Consider the following 22,360-nt stretch of genomic DNA (forward strand, 5'->3'; position numbering starts at 1 on the left):
TAATAAAATAATTCACAATTTTCACTGTTCTTTTACTCAAAAATGAGTACAAATTTCATTAAAAGGACGTCTATTGACAATAAGTATAAAAAAATAAAAAAATAAAATTTAAAGTGTAAAACCAGTGTCAATACATTGGAATGAAGTTGGATGACAAAGTTTAAAAAAAAATGTTGATAAATCTTTCATTATAGGACTTTTATAGGACCTTTTGTCCGAACGCAGCTCTCATATCGTGTCCGCGAAGATAACAGGAAGGTTAAAACATTTATTCTAAGGCCTTTAAAGTCCTGAAGAACAGAGCAGATTATTCTCTCATCTCACGTCTCCAAGTCCTGAAAATAGCAGACTTAAAAATGCGTATTCTGATCTCATTTTTCATATTCAGTAAAACATTGGTAAATTAAAGTGTCTAAAAATAGGTTAATGCATTTGTACCAGTTCTCTGACATCAGCCCAGAGGAGAACAGGTGTAACTGCAGGTTCATGAACAGGTCAGCGCGAGGACATCACTTAATAATGTTGAGTTTTCACATCACAGAGACGTTCTGGAGGATCCTGTCAGAGGCGGTCTCCATGGAAACCACCTCTCAGATTTCACTGAATTCTTCAAAAAAACTGTACCAGCGGTTGATTATAAGTTATTGGAAGAATCCGGAGACTGCTGACCGATAGAATCTGTTCTATTAATATCAGCTTCGGTTCCTGAAATCTAGAGTCATGACTCAGTCCACGCATAAAATCTGGTAAAGTTGGTGGAAGTGGGCGTGGCTTATCTACCACATTTAAGCTTCGTTTAATGTTTTTCAGATCTACAAAATAAAAAGCGTTGGTTTATTCTCAAACGTCTTTGTATGTTCGTCCCAAAGTGAACAACAAGGTAAATGTGTTCTCTCCCATTTAACAGCTTGTTGCCGGCCTCAGTGATGCTGATGCTCAGCTGCCCTCTGCTGCTCCAGACTCCCACCTGTACCTACCGGTGAAGCAGTTACATTCCTGTCTGCTGCTGCAGGATGTGGAACAGATGTTGTTTGTGCGTCTGGATGTGTTCCTTCTCACCCTCCACAGCTCAGAGACACCGACTCAAACTGGAAGAACCTGTCGAGAAGGAATCTCAGAGAAGCTGCGAAAAGGAGAGAAATGGTGGCAAACTGACATTTATACTGTAAACGTCTGGCAGCAGAGACGAGCCGGAGACTCTGCAGAGAACTAACAGGGTTTGGACACCTGGCGAGGCGGCCCGCCTGCAGCCGGCCTGTGTAAGTGAAACCAGGAAGCTGACCTGGACGTCTGCAGAGAACAAAAAACACCAGAAACATGTTCAAACTTCTCCTGTTGTTCAAATCCGAAAAACTACATGAAAACATTCTTTCATAGACGACTGATAGGTTCCTGCTCTACAGCTCATCTTTGATCTTTTCAGCTTCATAGACTATAACTTAGAAATGTTTGTTTTTGCCATCATGTGAAACTCGGCTGCTCTTCATCTCCAACATCCTCACAGACCCGGCAGTGTTTACTGGATTCATCATTTATGTGACGCACCTTCACGACTGTAGACTCACTGTTCAGCCTGAACTCTTTCTTTCCCCCGTTGTGGTCACATGACCGCAGCTTTCAGCTGTGATGACATAAATCCCGCCACCGCTGCTCACAGCACTTCTTTCAAAGGGATGTTCTGCCTCTTCTTTGTTGGTGTGCCAACGTCATCTTTGGAATTAAATAACAATCACTTCATTCAGAACTTTATGCGTCTTTAATATGAACCCAACAATATTCTGTAACTGATGACAAGTATAATCACAGGTGAATTTTCTCGGAGGCAAAATGTCAGGTTTACCTAGTTTGTTTTATTATTTGCAGAACTATCATTTTTATTAAAAGCAAATTGACCGTTTTTATCATCATTTCTTGCCAGTGAGTTTGAACCTCCCACTCGTACCTCGGCGGTCACTGGGAGCCCGAAGAAGGCGATGAACCACACTAAGACTCACAACTAGTATCCAGAGACAAACTGGAGCGCGAGCAACAAACATGTCGGTGTCTCGGCCAGCGGCTAATAACTGCTCAGTGGGTCAAGACAGGAAGTGACTGAAAGTAAACTATTAACAGAACAAAAGCAGAAGTGAGTCACAGGACACTCCCACATTTTTATTGACTCACAACAACACGTGAATAATAAAAAAATTAAAAAAATAAAAGGACAGAATCACTGTAAAACACAAACAAAAGGACAGAATCACTGCAAAACAAACAAAAGGACAGAATCACTGCAAAACAAACAAAAGGACAGAATCACTGTAAAACAGACAAAAGGACAGAATCACTGTAAAACACAAACAAAAGGACAGAATCACTGCAAAACAAACAAAAGGACAGAATCACTGTAAAACAGACAAAAGGACAGAATCACTGTAAAACACAAACAAAAGGACAGAATCACTGCAAAACAAACAAAAGGACAGAATCACTGTAAAACAGACAAAAGGACAGAATCACTGCAAAACAAAGAAAAGGACAGAATCACTGTAAAACACAAACAAAAGGACAGAATCACTGTAAAACACAAACAAAAGGACAGAATCACTGTAAAAAAAAAATAAAAGGACAGAATCACTGTAAAACAAAGAAAAGGACAGAATCACTGTAAAACACAAACAAAAGGACAGAATCACTGTAAAACACAAAGAAAAGGACAGCATCACTGTAAAACAAACAAAAGGACAGAATCACTGTAAAACACAAAGAAAAGGACAGCATCACTGTAAAACAAACAAAAGGACAGAATCACTGTAAAACAAACAAAAGAACAGAATCACTATAAAACAGATAAAAGGACAGAATCACTGTAAAACACAAACAAAAGGACAGAATCACTGCAAAACAAACAAAAGGACAGAATCACTGTAAAACACAAACAAAAGGACAGCATCACTGTAAAACAGACAAAAGGACAGAATCACTGTAAAACACAAGCAAAAGGACATAATCACTGTAAAACACAAACAAAAGGACAGAATCACTATAAAACAAACAAAAGGACAGAATCACTGTAAAACACAAACAAAAGGACAGAATCACTGCAAAACAAACAAAAGGACAGAATCACTGTAAAACACAAAGAAAAGGACAGAATCACTATAAAACAGATAAAAGGACAAAATCACTGTAAAACACAAACAAAAGGAAATAATTACTGTAAAACACAAGGTGTCGTAACGTATTGTAACGTAACGTATCATAACGTATCGTATTGTATCGCATAGTAACGTATTGTATCTTATCATCTCGTAAAGTATTGTATCGTATCGCATCGTAACATATCGTAACGTATCGTATCATAACGTATTGTAACGTAACATATTGTATCTTATCATCTCGTAAAGTATTGTATTGTAACGTAACGCATCGCAATGTAACGTATCGTAACGTATTGTATCTTATCATCTCGTAAAGTATCGTATCGTATCGCATCGCAACGTATCGTATCGTAATGCATTGTATGTTATCATCTCGTAAAGTATCGTATCGTAATGCATTGTATCGTATCGCATCGCAACGTATCGTAACGTAACGTATCGTAACGTATCGTAACGTAACGTATCGCATCGCATCGTAACGTATTGTATCTTATCATCTCGTAAAGTATTATATCGTATTGCATCGTAACATATCGTAACGTATCGTATCGTAACGTAACATATTGTATCTTATCGTCTCGTAAAGTATTGTATTGTATCATAACGTCACGTAATGTATCGTAACGTATTGTATCTTATCATCTCGTAAAGTATTGTATTGTATCGTATTGTAACATATTGTAATGTAACGTATTGTATCGTATCGCAACATATCGTATCGTAACGTATTGTATCTTATCATCTCGTAAAGTATCGTATCGCATCGTAACATATCGTAACGTAATGTATCGTAACGTAACGTATCGTAACGTATTGTATCTTATCATCTCGTAAAGTATCGTATCGCATCATAACATATCGTATCGTAACGTACTCTTGTAAAGTATTGTATTGCATCGTATTGTAACGTATCGTAACGTAACGTAACGTATTGTAACATATTGTATCTTAACATCTCGTAAAGTATTGTATCGTATCGTAACATATTGCAACGTAACGTATTGTATCGTATCGTAAAGTATTGTATCGTAACGTATTGTATCTTATCATCTCGTAAAGTATCGTATCGTAACGCATTGTATCGTATCGCATCGCAATGTATCGTAACGTAACGTATCGTAACGTAACGTATCGTAACGTATCGTAACGTAACGTAACGTATCGCATTGTATCTTATCATCTCGTAAAATATTGTATCGTAATGTATCGTATCGTAATGTATCGTAACATATCGTAACGTAACGTATTGTATCTTATCATCTCATAAAATATTGTATCGTAACATATCGTAACGTAACGTAATGTATTGTATCTTATCATCTCATAAAATATTGTATCGTAACGTAACGTATTGTATTGTATCGTATCATCTCGTAAAGTATCGTATTACCTAACTGCGTAACGTGGTTTAACTTACTGTTGTCAGAAACATCCAGACTGCTGATGGCCGTCGCCCCAGAGACAGCTCAGGAAAACACAGCAGACTTCTTCCCCTGAACCGCTGTTCATCACCAAAACAGACCAAGTCGCCAATCGGTCCTGGTTCCTTTTACACTTCAGAGTAGTTCTAATCACCTCAGGGATTAATCCCGCCTCCTTCTCCGGCCACTCCTTTTACATAGGGGCAGCCACCACCGCGTCAAGCGGAGGAGTCCCAGACCTCATCAAGGTCACGGGCCGCTGGTGTTCCCAAGCCTACCAACTTTACACCCGTCACAGCTTCGACGACCTGCGCAAAGGGCAGGCGGCCCTGCTTTCTGAGGATGGCTTCTTTTGGGGATCTGCGAGGCCCGGGAGCCGCAGTGGATCCTCAACTAAGCCTTCCTCCAAACCGTGAAACTTTCACCCCGGCTTAATCTCCCTCAATCAATGAAGGTTCGCCCCCGGCCGAGGCGGTCCCAGCTAGTGAATGTGGCTTTATGTGATTTGTATATCGTCACATTTTTGTATTAATATTTTACACAGCGTTTTGTGGAGATGGGGTTGTAAACACAATGGTTTATTTACATTTTAAACGTGTCTAAAGAAAGATGTTTCTCAAATCAGGTCTTCAGACAGAATGTCGGATCAGATTTAGTGTCCAGACGTCACCGACCAAGCTGCATGGGTTGCTATGGTAACGACGTACGCCGGTGACGCGACTTTCCAACACGGAAGCTGCCGGCAGAAAGTGTCAGCAGACCGTTTATTTCAGCTTCTGTCCGTGGACTGTTGTTATTGTTGTTGTTGTTGTTGTCGTCGTTGTCGTTGTTGTCGTCGTTGTTGTTGTCGTCGTTGTTGTCGTCGTCGTTGTTGTCGTCGTTGTTGTCGTCGTTGTTGTTGTCGTTGTTGTCGTTGTTGTTGTCGTTGTTGTCGTCGTTGTTGTCGTCGTCGTTGTTGTCGTTGTCGTCGTTGTTGTTGTCGTCGTCGTCGTCGTTGTCGTCGTCGTTGTTGTCGTCGTCGTTGTTGTTGTCGTCGTTGTTGTCGTTGTTGTTGTCGTTGTTGTTGTTGTCGTCGTTGTCGTCGTTGTTGTTGTCGTTGTTGTCGTTGTTGTTGTCGTTGTTGTCGTTGTTGTTGTCGTTGTTGTCGTTGTTGTTGTCGTTGTTGTCGTTGTTGTCGTTGTTGTTGTCGTTGTTGTTGTTGTCGTCGTTGTTGTCGTTGTTGTTGTCGTTGTTGTCGTTGTTGTCGTTGTTGTTGTCGTTGTTGTCGTTGTTGTTGTCGTTGTTGTCGTTGTTGTTGTTGTTGTTGTCGTTGTTGTCGTTGTCCTCCACAGCGCCAAAATCTACACTTTCTGACAGCGCTGCTAGCAGTAGCATCGATTCTGTCACTGTCGCTCTGAAAATGACGTTGTCACCGTGTGTCGCGTTGCAAGTGACACGAGGGGATCCGATCTGAGCCAGCAGAGCAGCACACATCCGATTGGAATCGCATTTCAAACCATCTTTCAGATGTGGTTTGGATCCCGACTGTAAAAATCGCATTTCATGTGTTTTTTTGTTGCAGTGAGTTTGTGGTTCAGCTTCCAATAATGTGGTTTGTGTAAATTGCAATTTTAGTCTGGTAGCTTTGGTATAGGACAATGCATTAAAGTTGGTAGTGACAGATTAAAGTGGGTGTGGCTTATGACTGGAAATCTACATTTTCACATTCACATTTCAACTTAAAAAAAGTCCAAATAAATCAGCACACATCCTACTGAGCAGATATTTATTCATCACATCAACTGAATTGGGACAAAACTTTGGCTCAGTGCAACCTATGGTCAGTTCACAAGTCCATCACACTATAGTTTTTAAAATACGCAGTATAAATCAGCTTCTATCGCCATCAGCCTTCATACAAATACAACCAAAATCCTGACCAGCATCCTTTGGATACTATATAACACGTGTTTTCAACGGGTTCATTTTAGTCCAACACTGAGTGTGCAGCAATATTCAACATCTCGCTGTAACTTGTCTTTTATATGCAAGATATTTGACCTCGCCAAGTGTCTGCTCAAACTTCACCAGAATATTTGACAATGCACCAGACGTCCTCTGAATCATGTGTGATTTTAGAATGTCATCAACAACATTTTGACTGTAACTATTTTTGCATTTAAAAAGACATTTGATGAAAGTGTGTGGGTGTGTGTGTTCATCATTGTGCTCCGTCTTATGCTTTTGCTAAATGTTCTGTTAGCGGGTACAAGCGAGAGACATGAAACTTGGTCAAATAACTGGACGTGATGTGCTAATGCTTCCCAAGAAATGTGATTGCAGTTGGTCAGATGGTGGCGCTACAATTAAAAAAAGTGAAAATTTGAAATATTGTAAATATTCAACTAAAAATCATATTCAAATTCAATATAACCCTTAGAAAAAGTTTAGGTTTCTGGCAAACAGTTGTGGTTAACTTTTGGCCCTGATTATGCAAATTTGTAGCAAGGTCATATTTTCATATGCGAATTAGGTTTGTGACAAACCTCTGGTGCATGTTTGGCAAACTTCTGGTGGCCCTTTGGCTAACTTTGTGAAAAACTTGTGGCAAACAATTTATTCTTGATTATTATTTCTGCTGCAGGGTTACTCGATTTGTTAACATTTGCAGCAACATTATAGCAAATTCAAATTATGTGTTTCTGGTAAATATTTCTAAGGCATGTCTGTTCAAATTGAATAATACAAAACACTGCTTTATGATTAAACATCATAGAAATGATTTAATAAATACAAATCAGTACACCACAACACAACTGAATGCATCCTTATAATAATACATAATGAGAAAAAACAGAACACAAGAATATCAACACAAAAAGCAAACAAGACTAAATACAACATGAAAAGAAACTATACAACAAAATTAGCTGTGGTAGCAGTTGGCAGTTATTTGACTATATAAATATTATGATGTCACCAACATGATGTGATGTCACCATGAGAGCAATTTCAAACATGGTGATGTCACCAACATCATGTGATATCACCATCAAAGGAGTTTCAAACATTATGATGTCACCAACATGATGTGATGTCACCAACCTAATGTGATGTCACCAACAGTATGTGATGTCACCAACCTAATGTGATGTCACCACCAAAGGAGTTCTAAACATTATGATGTCACCAACATAATGTGATGTCACCAACAGTATGTGATGTCACCATCAAAGGCGTTCCAAACATTATGATGTCACCAACATGATGTGATGTCACCAACAGTATGTGATGTCACCAACCTAATGTGATGTCACCACCAAAGGAGTTCTAAACATTATGATGTCACCAACATAATGTGATGTCACCAACAGTATGTGATGTCACCATCAAAGGCGTTCCAAACATTATGATGTCACCAACATGATGTGATGTCACCAACAGTGTGTGATGTCACCATCAAAGGAGTTCTAAACATTATGATGTCACCAACATGATGTGATGTCACCAACAGTGTGTGATGTCACCATCAAAGGAGTTCTAAACATTATGATGTCACCTGATATGAGCTCCATACATTTTCAAAGCCTTTCATCCTGGAGACTTTTCAAATCCTTTTAAACTTTCTTTTCTTTGAATTTCAACCGACTCTGCCTACTTTCAGCTAGAAACACCATTCAAAGTTTAAACAATTAGCTGTTACTAATGGCCCTAGTGGCAAACTTGTTACCAGAAGATCAACAGATGTTTGGAAAACTGTAGCTGAGAACCACTGGTGAACATGTTTGCCAGTCGTGGCAAACCTCTCATTATTGCCAGAATTTTTCTGGAAGTTTTTCATTAGTGGAAAACATTAATCCATCACACATCAATAATATTGTTGCACTGTTGTTTGTTTGTTTAATTTAATATTCTATTTTTATTTGTAGATAAGTTGTATTTAATGTGCATTTGAACATTTTTCATATTTAATATTTTTTACTACCTCTATTTTACATTCTGTCATTTTTATTGCTTTGGCTGTACATGCTGCTGTAGCAACAAAATGTCTCCTTGTGGAATTAATACAATATCTATCTATCTATGTGTCTATTAGCAAACTTTTTTTTGGCAAAGTCATTTCTTTGCTGCACATCTGCTGCAAATATTTCGCCTTTGTAAGGAAACTTGTGGCAAACTCACAATGTCTACTGAGCAGTCTGTGTGTCTTCTTGTTTGTTTTCCTTTTTAGGATGCAAACGTTTATTTGTTCATGGTTTTCATGGCTTTTAGTGGGTGGTTGATTTTACACGTGCTATAGCGCCCTGTGGACACCAGATGTCGCTCTGATCTAATTGTCCCTCCATATCCTCTCTGAATCTGTCCCCGTGGATCAGGGCTGCACGGAGGCTCCTGGAAGGAAAGTGTTAACGGTTGGAAGTGACTTCATCAGCATCACCTCTTCTTCAACAGTGGTCGTTTTCGTCTTCTTTTGCAGATCGTCACACCTTTTATTTTGTAACTATTTAAGTTCTGAATCGTCTCTGACGAAGTAACTAAATGTTCCTGAAAAACATATTTAATTTTCTTTTAATGTCTTATTCTGCTGCTGCTTTTGAGCTGTTTGTTATTGATACTGCTGCAAAGTGATTAATAACAGCGGACTTACCGTTTATAGGCAGTGACTGTTATAATAATAATAGCCTACTAATAATAATAAAAATAATAATAGGCTAATGATAATAATAAAATGATAATAATAATAAACTGCTTGTCACTTTACATAATAGAGATATGAGGATAGAGAATCTGAAGCAGGTGATCTGTAGGTCCGGGCTGAACTGCGTCGTTTTCACCCTCCGATCTGCACCTTCAGCACAAACAGCACAATGTTTCCGCCTTAAAGCTCCTGCACGGCTCAATTTACACTTTTAATTATGTTTCTTTTTTTTTTTTTTTTTTTTTTTTAATGGTTTATTTAGTTGTTTGTGCGGGTTTAGTCATATTTTAGAAATAAAAGGAGTGCTGAAAGAACGGATGTCAAAGAGAAATGTTGTTACTGCCAGGAACAAAATTTAAAATAGGAAGAATTATGAATTATTATTTATCGAGAAATTATTTAAATGTAATTCTTATTAATTAATCCTTCCTTTTGCAGCAGTAATTTCATTTCAAAATAAAGTAAATTAATAACTTTAAATGTAATAAAGCCGGAACTTGTCCGCCTTTTGTTTATATTTTCAATGGGTGAAACTTGAATTTAAAAAAATATTAGATTAATTGATTCCTAGAAGCGTTCTTTCTTTATCTCTGCTGTTGTGTGTGTGTGTGTGTGTGTGTGTGTGTGTGTGTGTGTGTGTGTGTGTGTGTGTGTGTGTGTGTGTGTGTGTGTGTGTGTGTGTGTGTGTGTGTGTGTGTGTGTGTGTGTGTGTGTGTGTGTGTGTATTAGGTGGTGGTAGTATCAGTCTCTAACAGACTTGTTAAAGAAGAAGGCCGTGCAGGACCGAACACACACACACACACACACACACACACACACACACACACACACACACACACACACACACACACACACACACACACACACACACACACACACACACACACACACACACACACACACACTTCATTATGTGAAACGCTCCAGGAATGAAAAAACCCAAATAAGCACACTAATTTTTCTGTTAAAAAACATCCGACATGCGTCCCTGAAGGGATTGCAGAATTATTGTAGTCCCATTGTCGGCCATTAAAAAGCATGAGAGGAGAGAGTTCATCAGTGAGTGTCTCTGGGTGGAATAGCTGCACTCAGGCCTTTGGATTTACACAAATACAACCGCGGCTTTACTATGAATTACACCGATTAAGTTGTTTCCTCGTGCAGTCGCTCTTTATTCTTTTCTAGGAACACCTTGAAGAAGCTCCTCTGCAGCGCGTCTGTCTGTTATGCTGCATTATATTATTCTCTCGGCCCACTTTGCTCGCACTTTGATGGAGTGTTTGGCGCAGCGTCGGTGACAGCGGCTGTAAGCTGCTTTTCTCCCGTAGCCAGGTGATGAGCGTCCGGCTGGTCGGGCGGAATAAGGAGTAATTAAAACCTATAAATTATCCGTCGGCAGCTCCTCTCTCTCTGTCAGAGATAAGAGCTCGGCCTAGAAAACAATAGCAGCTGGCAGCGTTGGCTGCACCTCAGACAGCAGGAGAGAACGGCGGTGGAGTGCGCGCTAAGGTGTGGGTGTGAGGTGTGCGCTTCAGTTTAATTTGAATGAAGGCTGCAGAGGGCTTGTGGGCTTGGTATGCAGCTGCAGGCCCGCTCTCTAGGATGAGTTCTCGCATGCTTGTGTGTGAGAAAGACGCGCCAAAGTGCCTCTCCGTTTCCAGGCTGTGGCTCCGAGGTTTCAGCGCAGAGGGAGAGCCGGTGTGAGGATCAGGCCTCCACTCTCTGTCCGGTTCCAATGGAAAGGGTTTGGCGGTGAGACGGATCCAGGAACCACCGACGGACGGCCACGAGGCCTGCACGTGTGTCTGTGTGATTCTTCTCCTCTTCCTCAGACGGGATGTGAGATGTATAATAGATACACAGTAACAATGCTGAAGGCGCCGAGTTGTGATAATCTCTTGTTTGGTTTGTCTGTGAATCCTGCACGCTGCCCCCCCACCCCCTCCTCCCTCCCTCCATCCACCTCAGAGTCGTCTGACATTATTGGACGTCGTCAGCCTGTGTCCAAAAGTGTCCCGGCCGGTGATTGGCCCGCTGCGGTCATGTTATTCATGCGCCTCCGGTTAGCGTGTGTGTGTGTGTGTGTGTGTGTGTGTGTGTGTGTGTGTGTGTGTGTGTGTGTGTGTGTGTGTGTGTGTGTGTGTGTGTGTGTGTGTGTGTGTGTGTGTGTGTGTGTGTGTGTGATGTGAGGACTTTGCTGTCATACAGCGGTGAAGATCTCTGAGTGTGTGAGTGCGCAAACAGCAGCCCGAGCCAGTCTTGGAGGAAGTCACCGACCATGACGCGCTGGAGCGGCTCCACTCCGGCAGGATGTCCCCAGTCTGAGAATACCTGCAGCAAGCAGCAATATTCCGGAGAGAAAGTAACTATGATCGAGTGCTTCCTGTAGTCATATCTGGATACAAACACAGGCCCACCGAGTTGAAGTGGACTGAGAGAACAGAACCAAGTTCCTCAGAGAAGCAGCGATGGAGGAGCAGCGGGACCTGCACAGCACGGACAGCAGCGAGGCGGAGAGTGTTTCCCCGTCTCCCAGCCTGCCGTCGCCGCCTATACTGCCTCTACAGGTCGCACAGCAGGCCCACAGAACCACCAACTTCTTCATCGACAACATTTTACGGCCGGATTTCGGCTGCAAGAAGGAGCACGGCCTGGGTCCGCGGGACAGGGCGCAGACCTCCGGCCGGGAGCGCGTTCACCCGGTGGTGAGCAGGCCGAGTCTTCCCGGGACACCGTGCCAGGACTCCAACTGTAGTAGTGACAGCACTTCTTCCTCCGCCTCCTCCACCGCCTCTTTGGTGAATCCAAAAAAGAGCAACGGCAGCGGCGGAGGAGCCGCAGCCGCCGCCGTCTCCACCGGGAACAACGGCGGCGTAAAAGCCGAGGAGAGGACTGGCAGCGGAACCGGGGAGAACACGTCCTCCTCGCTGGTGGTGCTGAACGGCACCGCGGCGTCCACACCGGAGAGCCAGCCGCTTCTCTGGCCGGCCTGGGTCTACTGCACCCGGTACTCGGACAGGCCCTCATCTGGTAAGGCAATAGTTTCATGAAGAGATCCGAGTCCTCCTTTAACCCGGTTCAGATTTCATCTCAGGTTAAATGATCTATTTTCACACTGTCTGCGTGTGAAAACAGATCAGTATTATAGCTATTATTATTATTATTATTATATTATTATTAAGAGATTATTCGGGCAAAGAAACAGTTCTCCGACAATATTATTGTAAGAAAATAAAACAGGAAATAATTTGTATAAACATTTTAAGACCCAAAATCATCTTTAAAAAAATGTTTACAACCCAAATTTGAAATCTAGTAAACAATTAAAAGATGTGAGCTTGTATAGAGTTTTGAAGAACACAAATCGCGACTCCTTAGTTCTTTTTTTTATTTATCTTTTTATTTATCCTTCTAAATCCTCTCAGGATTTAAATTTATTTCATTTTAGAATAATATAATCCAGCAGAGAGAAAATACACACGAGCTCCAAAAAGTCACTTTGACCTGAATTTAATGGACCAAATCAGTCAAACACTTGGATCTTACGGTGCTGAAAAATGTGTCATCAGAGGAGCCTGTGTGCTGTGATGTGTAAAAGTCGAAATTATGTTTTGTGAATATTCTTTTCTGTTTTTTTTCTTGTTTGCAAAATAAAAAATCGCCTAAAATCAAAAAGAGAAATCCGAGCAGCGACGTTAACTGTGATTTTTTTTTTTTTAGAAGCTGAAAATAAATCGAAATAAAGAATAGCAAGTAGAAATCGCAGGCTGAATATTTCCCTGTGTTGGACACAGTAGAGCAGGTTTCCAGAAGCAGCTGTGCAGCTTTGAGCCTGAAGGACCGGGACTGTTGGGAGGACAGCGGGCCGAGCCTCGGAGAGCTCGGCGCCGTGTGACACGTTTTCCGGTTGAAGGGACATTTTCTGTCGGTAGATTGTGATTGTGTCCGCCGTCGGACCGGGGGTCCTCCGTGAGCCCGGCGGACGGGACACGTGCGCGCTGCTGTCAGTAAAACGCGGCGGAATAAATCACAAAGGAACTAAAGGTAAATACTGGCCTCCAGCCTTCCTCTGCACAGGAGACATTTTGAATTCATTAGAGGCCTGAAAACACTTTTAATTTCACCAAATTAAGTGAAGCGTAAAATCCACGGAGGACATACAGGCTGGAAAGCTCTGTTTATATAACCTGTATTATATATATTTAATCCGTATTATATATATTTTATCAGCTAGATGATCCCCGGTATATTAATTATCTTGTGTACTAAAAGACAAATCTGTTGTGTTTTAGCTGTATTTTATTTCTATTTTAATGTGACGTTTTTCTGTTAATTTATAAGAAAACAAGGATCCTCAATATCGTTCAAAAAAAAGAAATACATAACAGCACTAACAGCTCATCTCATCTGATCACTCAGAATTATATCTTCTATATATTAAATAAAAATCGATTCGGTCATTCGGACTGTTTTTAGACAGTTTTAAAATAAATAAAAATAAAAATGAATTGAAATGTATTATTAAGCAGAAGGAGAAGCCTGTGTTGTCCTGTTAGAAATAGGTGTGAAGAAGTGCAGCAGGAGTGTGTGGAGAGAAATGCCTGTTCGACATTTTAAGAAATAGCCTTGAATCTGTGTGTGTGTGTGTGTGTGTGTGTGTGTGTGTGTGTGTGTGTGTGTGTGTGTGTGTGTGTGTGTGTGTGTGTGTGTGTGTGTGTGTGGGGGGAGTAGGGGGGGGAAGTGAGGGGGGGTCGGTTGCTGTATTCATTGTGCAGTGTGTGTGAAGGAGCTGCAGCGTGTCTGCACACACTGCGCTCATCATAGAGATGTGCTGCATGAGGTACAACAACAATACGACTATTATTATTATTATTGTTGTTGTTGTTGTAAAGTTTTATTAATATCCTACCATCCATTATCTATACCCGCCTCATCCCGAACGGGATTATTATTATTATTATTATTATTATTTAATATGATTATCGTCATCATCATCGTGTGTATTTTGTGAGGAGCTCTCGGAGAGGACATGAGTGAGACGTGAGGACAGTGTCCCTCCAGGCCGGGACCGACCCGGTTTTAGGTCGATGGTCCCAGCAGGGAATGCGTCATGTCCACGAATGTCCTCACGAATACAATGAACAGACGTGCGCGTGCTTGCAGGCTGCTAATGAATTAATAAATTACGGTGAATTGTTGTTGAAAATGCGCTGCATATTTATATTCCCGCTCCTTTGTCCTTTCGCCCTACTGCAGGCCCAAGGACACGGAAACTGAAAAAGTCCAAGAGCGGCAAAGAGGACAAGCGGCCGCGCACGGCCTTCACGGCCGAGCAGCTGCAGAGACTGAAGACGGAGTTCCAGGTGAACCGCTACATCACGGAGCAGCGGCGGCAGTCTCTGGCCCAGGAGCTCAACCTCAACGAGTCCCAGATCAAAATCTGGTTCCAGAACAAGCGGGCCAAAATCAAAAAGGCCAGCGGCTTCAAGAACGGGCTGGCGCTGCAGCTGATGGCGCAGGGACTGTACAACCATTCCACCACCACCATCCAGGAGGACAAGGAGGACAGCGACTGAGACGGGACAGTCCTCCTCACACACTCCCTCCACTGTAAATATATCATATCTAATTTAACGAGGGGGGCGGGGAGGGGAGGAGAGGGGGGGCTGAGCGCGTGGAAGCTCCTCTTCCTCATCTGCTTCTCCTCCTCCTCCTCACAAGTGACTCTACAGCAGAACAGACAGACAGACAGACAGACAGACAGACAGACTCCTGACCTGCCGCCGCAAAACCAAAGATTTTATCGGAAAACAGCCTGGACAGTAAGAAGCGATGAAGCACCACCTCCTCTTCCTCCTCTCTTCCCCTCTCGTCCTCCTCTTCCTCCTCGTCCTCCTCCTCCTCCTCTCTTCCTCCTCTCTTATTCCTTTCCTCTTCCTCTTCTCCTCCTCTTTCTCCTCTCTTCCTCCTCTCCTCTTCTTCTTCATCATCTCTAGCTCCTCTCTTCTTCCTCTCCTCTTCCTCTCCTCCTCCTCCTCCTCTCCTCCTCCTCTCCTCCTGTTCCTCACCATCCTCGGGTGGTGCAGACATCCTCCACCTGACACCACCCAAACAGCGCCAGGACAGCCAGCAGCTCCACCAAACTGTGCTTTTATTTTTCTGGACCAAACGACCTCTGAGATCTGTAATAATCCTGTTTCACGTGACAGAGACGCCACAGAAGTGACGGAAGGAATTATTCATTCATTATTAATAAACATATCTCTTCAGGAATATTAGAGAAATATTACAGAATAATGTCAGCGCCTCAGGCACCAGTGTGTGTTTAAAAAGTAATGATCTGAACAATTTAAATGGACTTTACATTTTTCGCTGATTCCAGTTTTTTTATTCAAAATATTTACAATTTATATTTTTTGGGGACCTCTAAAATGAATATGTTTAACTGTATTTTATTGAAATAGTGCCAAATCACAAGTCATCTCAGGGCACTTCTAAGGTCAAGACCTCCCAGTATCATACAGAGAGCCAACAACACAACAGTTTCCACATGAGCAAGCATGTGGCGGCAGAGGAGGAAAGTTTCTTTTAGCAGGAAGAAACGGGAGGGGGGGGGGGCAGCATCAGCACATACAGGGGGGGCTCAGCAGGATTTATAATATAATTAAACTGCTTCTCGGTATAATAATACTGTAACACACAGAAATAGAATAAACATAAATAAAACAACTTCACATTCTAAGAAATCAGTCCCATTCACTTCCTGTTTGTGATTCATCATTGAACCCTTCTAGTATCTTTAGAATCTCTGTCATGTTTCCGTTCGCTGAATAATACTCACGCACGTGTTCACGGTGGTGTTTGTGTCATGAGACTGAAGGGTTACTGCACTTCTTAACAAGACGACAACACACAGGACTGATATCACAAACGGAGCATTCGGCCGCCGCGTGCGTCATTTCCTCCGGTGTTGTCTTTATTTTGCAGATAAAGCTGGAGGGGGGGGGGGGGGGGGGTTATGTACATTTAAACCATGTTTCCAAATAAACACTTTTATATTGGAAAAAAAAAACAGCTCGCGCTCTGACCCAGTTTTTTTTTTTTTTCTGGTGGATGACACCGAATATTCAATTAATACGTGTGTGTGTGTGTGTGTGTGTGTGTGTGTGTGTGTGTGTGTGTGTGTGTGTGTGTGTGTGTGTGTGTGTGTGTGTGTGTGTGTGTGTGTGTGTGTGTGTGTGTGTGTGTGCGTGAGGGGAGGTCGCAGCTCATTGGTTCAGCAGAGTGGGACATCTGAATCCATATTCATGGTGTTTGGAAGGAGGTGAGTGTTCGCTGCGAGCCGCGCGCTATCAGCGCTGTTCACAGCGTTGCGGAGCATGAAATTACTTCTGCGTCGTTCCGTGTTTCATCCGCAGCTTGAAACAAACACAGAAGTGTTGGAAGGAGCGGGAAACCCTCTGAGTGAGAGGCAGCACAGCGGCTCCGCAGGTCAAGGCCACGTCCGCGGCCCGCAGGCTGAGCCACCTCCAACACTGCTGCTATCTGATACTGGCGCACAAAGCGGCGCAAACAGCAACGCACATGTTTGAAAAGTAAATGTGCTCGTGGGCATGTTGGACTGAAGATGAAGTGTGGTCACGCGCGTTGTTATCTTAAGGCAGCAGAAAGTGACTGCACGACTGAGCAACAAAAACCCGCTCCGGAGTCGGTGACGCAGAATTTTAGCGGATTATGAGGAGAATAATATGCGCGCGTGCACCCTCCTTGTTGCACACACACAAAACATAGAAATGAAAAACTGCAATGTGAAGGATTATTAATGTGAACATCACTGCGCATGAGCAGCTCCGTCTTCCTTCCTGTTACCTGCACAATCCGCCATGATAGCAGCAGTCCGAGGTGCAGCACACCTGCTCTGAAGGGAGATGACACGCATTCATTTATTAACACACGTGTGATTAATGAAGAGACTGAGGACAACCTCTGGGAATCACGCGCTCAGCTCTTTTGGACATATAATTTCACCTACTCGCGTCACGCGCTGAAGACCGTGCGAGTAGATCGTTAAAATATATCTGAAACACACAAAAATAAAACAAAGACGTTTTGTTCAGTACAAATCAAGCATCCGAAAATGAGGCCTTTATTTTGAAAGAAGATTGTTTTTCTAAAAGTCAACAAATATTACACAAAAACGATTATTTCGTTTCTACTCTGTTATTTCTTTCTTTACACATTCTCTAAATTTCTTGCAGCACAAATAATCCTAATTCCAGCGGCCTTGTTTGTTTACTAAATAAAACTCAATTGAATAATTATTACTTTACAATTATTAAAAATAACAATTTAAATATAGCAAACCTTTTTAGACAAGTCTTGTCTTCAAAATGATTTCTGTCACGTCTTACTTGCAATTATTTTATTTTATTTACATTTTGAAAACATTATTTAAATTAGCGGATGTTTTCGAATGTTTAAAATTTTTGCCAAAAAATACATCAAAAGCTAAATAAATAAAATCTAAATAACACACCAAGTGTAATTTTGAAAATGTGTTTGTGATACAGTTCACTGTCTGTATCTCTACCATGACAGGCCTCCAGATACAAACAGGGTGTGCTTATTATTATTATTATTATTATTATAATTATTATTATTATTGTTTTCTACAAAATAAAACTTAAGGAGAAAATTCCAGCAAACATTTATTTTTCTTTTCTATTTATTGGCAGTTCACGTGATAAAAATGTGCTGCTGGCTTCAGATAAATCACAGGAGGCGGCTACACGTCTCTACGTCTGTTCAGAAGGACGGACAGACGAGCAGCTTTCATTCTACTTCAGATGATGCAACTTTATGCATTTTATAAACAAGAGATTTAAAAGATTTTTCAGGTTTTGTACACTGAAACTTTACACCAGAAAAGATCTGAACATAATAAATAGATAATAAAGAGATAGATAGATAGATAGATAGATAGATAGATAGATAGATAGATAGATAGATAGATAGATAGATACATAGATAGATAGATAGATAGATAGATAGATAGATAGATAGATAGATAGATAGATAGATAGATAGATAGATAGATAGATAGATAGATAGATAGATAGATAGATAGATAGATAGATAGATAGATAGATAGATAGATAGATAGATAGATAGATAGATAGATAGATAGATAGATAGATAGATAGATAGATAGATAGATAGATAGATAGATAGATAGATAGATAGATAGATAGATAGATAGAGCGTCTGAGATGGTAAACTGGAAGCGGTGCTGCTGCAGCTAACATCAGTCCACTGTGTAATTATTCTGCTCCAAATTACTTATCGAGTGAGCATCTTCCTGATGAAACCGGCTATTTCCTGGAGCCTGGAGGTCATCTGTCATCTGCAGCTTTCTACTTCCCTTCCAGCAAGAGTTTGTCTCTTCTATAATCGCTCTGGAGCCTGTCCAAAGAAAGTATTCCCCTCCTCGTGAAAAAAGAAAGGAAGAAAGAAAGACAGAAAACAGAGGGGAGCAGCAGGCTGAGATCAATTTGTCAAATTCAAAGGTAAATGTTGTGACAGGTCGACTGGATCTCTGCCTCTACCTGTTTTCTTGCAGTCCGCCGCTGCTGCTCGCCTCACATCTGTGACCGAGAGCTGTTCTTGCAGGGCTGCTTTCATAAGCAGCAGCCTCATAATGATCCATAGAAACACAGAGGTAGGAGGATATCATCTATCATCCTTCAGCCCTGCTTCTTCCCTCAATGCACAATTACATAAGAAAAGTAAAGTGTGTGAAATTAGTGTGATACAAATTCCAAAACAATTAGACAAATTAACATCTCCCTAACAATTACACACATATATATATGTATATATGTATAAATATATACATATATATATATATATACACACACACACACACACACATACATATATATGTGTGTGTGTGTGTGTGTGTGTGTGTGTGTGTGGCAGTGGACTGTGTGTTGGTGCATGTGAAGCAGAGGGACTGCAGAGTGGAAGCACACAGCCGGCCCGCGGCTACAAAGCAGCTTTAATTTACATGCAAATGAAGGTAATAAACAGAGTAGCTGCTGCCGTCCCCCTTGAACAACTGGATAGATGTAATAATAATAACAATAATAATAATAATACTAACAATAACAATAATAATAACAATAATAGACCTGCGTGGGTGACTTTGGGTTCACAGAGGTATGAAGGATCACAACACTGTACTTATTTTTTTCCTCCCATCATTTCATATGAAATTAAACCCAAATTTTCAACCTGGAAGTGACTGAAGAAAAAGCAAACATTAATTTTTTTATTTAAAATAAATAGACGATCTGAGGCACCACACATAAATGGAAATTAAATCTGATTTAAAGACAAACACATACATTTATAATTTACATAACTGTAATACACCGGCCACATTTTCACATAATAAAATATAAGTTCACCTTAAAATGAAATATTCAAACATGTAATAATGATCCAAAATATTCATTTTCAACATTAAGTACTTGTAAAGCTTCTTGGCTAAAAAAAACCCAAACTTTTAATATATTTCTTAATTTTCTAACTTTAAATTCCCCCCAAAAAATTTGAATGACATTTATATAATAAAAAAAGGCATGTTCATGTTGTCCTGCATGTGTTGCTTGTATTATGGAGGTTATTTCACTTTTTGGAATTTATAGGTAACTTATGGCCAAAATTGTTGTTTCTAAAATTCAACATGTTTATGTTGAGATTTGAAAAGACAAGACGCCGTCAGACACTCGATGATCTCTGAATATGGAGGGAACAGAAAAGTTCAGAGCCTGAACTCACCCGTCCTCCCTCTGCCACCCCCCACCACCACCACCACCACCACACACACACACACACACACACACACACACACACACACACACACACACACACACACACACACACAGACGGAGGGGGGGGGGGGTTAGCAGGAGGCGGACTAACACCCCACATGTTCTCTCTGTCTGCAGCCTGTCAACCAGTTGAGCTGCGAGCCGGCCGAGCAGTCGTGGCACAAACGGCTGCCGTTGTTTTATCATGAGTGCAAACAAAAGTGGCATTGAGATGTACAGGCCTCCCACGCTGCTGCTGGGACTCCATCTGTCTAGACTGATATATCATTCATTAATATCACGTGTTGACGTGCGTCCACCTCTGCTTTTTATTCTCTAAAGAGTAGAAACTACATGTTCTACAGTTCCGTATGAAGCAGCGTTGTTTTATGGTTGGACTTCAGGACACGTCAGAGGGACTTAGAGGAGGAAAGTCTGCTCTTCAATGACATGAGATGCACACAGTGTGTCTAACAGTGCTTTCCGTGTTAAGTTGGACAGAGTGCTCGTGTTTCCCGGAGGATCACTGGTACCTGAATGTAGCTCGGGTAGTGATAGTGAGTCTGTGTTTCTAAAAATGCCTTTTGTGCCTTACTGGACTGCAGGATGTACAGTCTGACATTCAGTCGGCCGACTATATCCACAGAAGTGGATCTGCCCCGTGATTTGGATGTAAGAGCTTCTTCTTCGACTTCTGCTTCACCTCCATGAGACCTGAGTCGATGGTTTTACGTTTGGCATGAGAGCAAACAGACTGGATATAAAACTACAGACTGGATATAAAACTACAGACTGGATATAAAACACAGACTGGATATAAAACTACAGACTGGATATAAAACTACAGACTGGATATAAAACACAGACTGGATATAAAACTACAGACTGGATATAAAACTACAGACTGGATATAAAACTACAGACTGGATATAAAACTACAGACTGGATATAAAACACAGACTGGATATAAAACTACAGACTGGATATAAAACTACAGACTGGATATAAAACACAGACTGGATATAAAACTACAGACTGGATATAAAACCACAGACTGGATATAAAACTACAGACTGGATATAAAACTACAGACTGGATATAAAACACAGACTGGATATAAAACACAGACTGGATATAAAACACAGACTGGATATAAAACACAGACTGGATATAAAACACAGACTGGATATAAAACACAGACTGGATATAAAACAACAGACTGGATATAAAACACAGACTGGATATAAAACACAGACTGGATATAAAACACAGACTGGATATAAAACTACAGACTGGATATAAAACTACAGACTGGATATAAAACAACAGACTGGATATAAAACTACAGACTGGATATAAAACACAGACTGGATATAAAACACAGACTGGATATAAAACACAGACTGGATATAAAACTACAGACTGGATATAAAACACAGACTGGATATAAAACACAGACTGGATATAAAACTACAGACTGGATATAAAACACAGACTGGATATAAAACACAGACTGGATATAAAACACAGACTGGATATAAAACAACAGACTGGATATAAAACACAGACTGGATATAAAACACAGACTGGATATAAAACACAGACTGGATATAAAACACAGACTGGATATAAAACACAGACTGGATATAAAACTACAGACTGGATATAAAACACAGACTGGATATAAAACACAGACTGGATATAAAACACAGACTGGATATAAAACACAGACTGGATATAAAACTACAGACTGGATATAAAACTACAGACTGGATATAAAACACAGACTGGATATAAAACACAGACTGGATATAAAACTACAGACTGGATATAAAACACAGACTGGATATAAAACTACAGACTGGATATAAAACACAGACTGGATATACAACTGGATATACAAACTGGACAGACTGGATATAAAACACAGACTGGATATAAAACACAGACTGGATATAAAACACAGACTGGATATAAAACACAGACTGGATATAAAAACACAGACTGGATATAAAAGACTGGATATAAAACAGTCTGGATATAAAACTACAGACTGGATATAAAACACAGACTGGATATAAAACACAGACTGGATATAAAACACAGACTGGATATAAAACACAGACTGGATATAAAACACAGACTGGATATAAAACACAGACTGGATATAAAACTACAGACTGGATATAAAACACAGACTGGATATAAAACACAGACTGGATATAAAACTACAGACTGGATATAAAA

The 22,360-nt window shown here is 40.8% G+C and overlaps 1 protein-coding gene and 1 long non-coding RNA gene across 2 annotated transcripts in view; one reads left to right on the top strand and one right to left on the bottom strand.

Moving 5' to 3' along the window:
- Positions 1 to 22,360, bottom strand: part of LOC138636482 (uncharacterized) — a 208,826-nt gene that overhangs the window by 24,968 nt on the left and 161,498 nt on the right. The gene's annotated exons all lie outside the window — the stretch shown is intronic.
- LOC138636484 (homeobox protein engrailed-1-B-like) lies at positions 11,426 to 14,874 on the top strand. Its single transcript, XM_069724514.1, has 2 exons — positions 11,426 to 12,269; positions 14,496 to 14,874. The coding sequence occupies exons 1-2, from the start codon at positions 11,708 to 11,710 to the stop codon at positions 14,813 to 14,815; spliced, it is 882 nt and encodes a 293-aa protein (XP_069580615.1). The 5' UTR covers positions 11,426 to 11,707; the 3' UTR covers positions 14,816 to 14,874.

This window comes from Brachyistius frenatus, unplaced genomic scaffold, assembly GCF_029030835.1.
Source record: "Brachyistius frenatus isolate BFR_SWC_R1_liver_20210118 unplaced genomic scaffold, ASM2903083v1 Contig_380, whole genome shotgun sequence".
Lineage (NCBI taxonomy): Eukaryota > Metazoa > Chordata > Actinopteri > Embiotocidae > Brachyistius > Brachyistius frenatus.

What these genes read in the sequence shown, in the direction of transcription:
- LOC138636484 (XM_069724514.1), top strand. Translation starts at nt 11,708, where the DNA reads ATGGAGGAGCAGCGGGACCTGCACAGCACGGACAGCAGCGAGGCGGAG. An exon ending in CTCGGACAGGCCCTCATCTG is followed by an intron (nt 12,270 to 14,495) that starts GTAAGGCAATAG and finishes GCCCTACTGCAG; the next exon opens with GCCCAAGGACACGGAAACTG.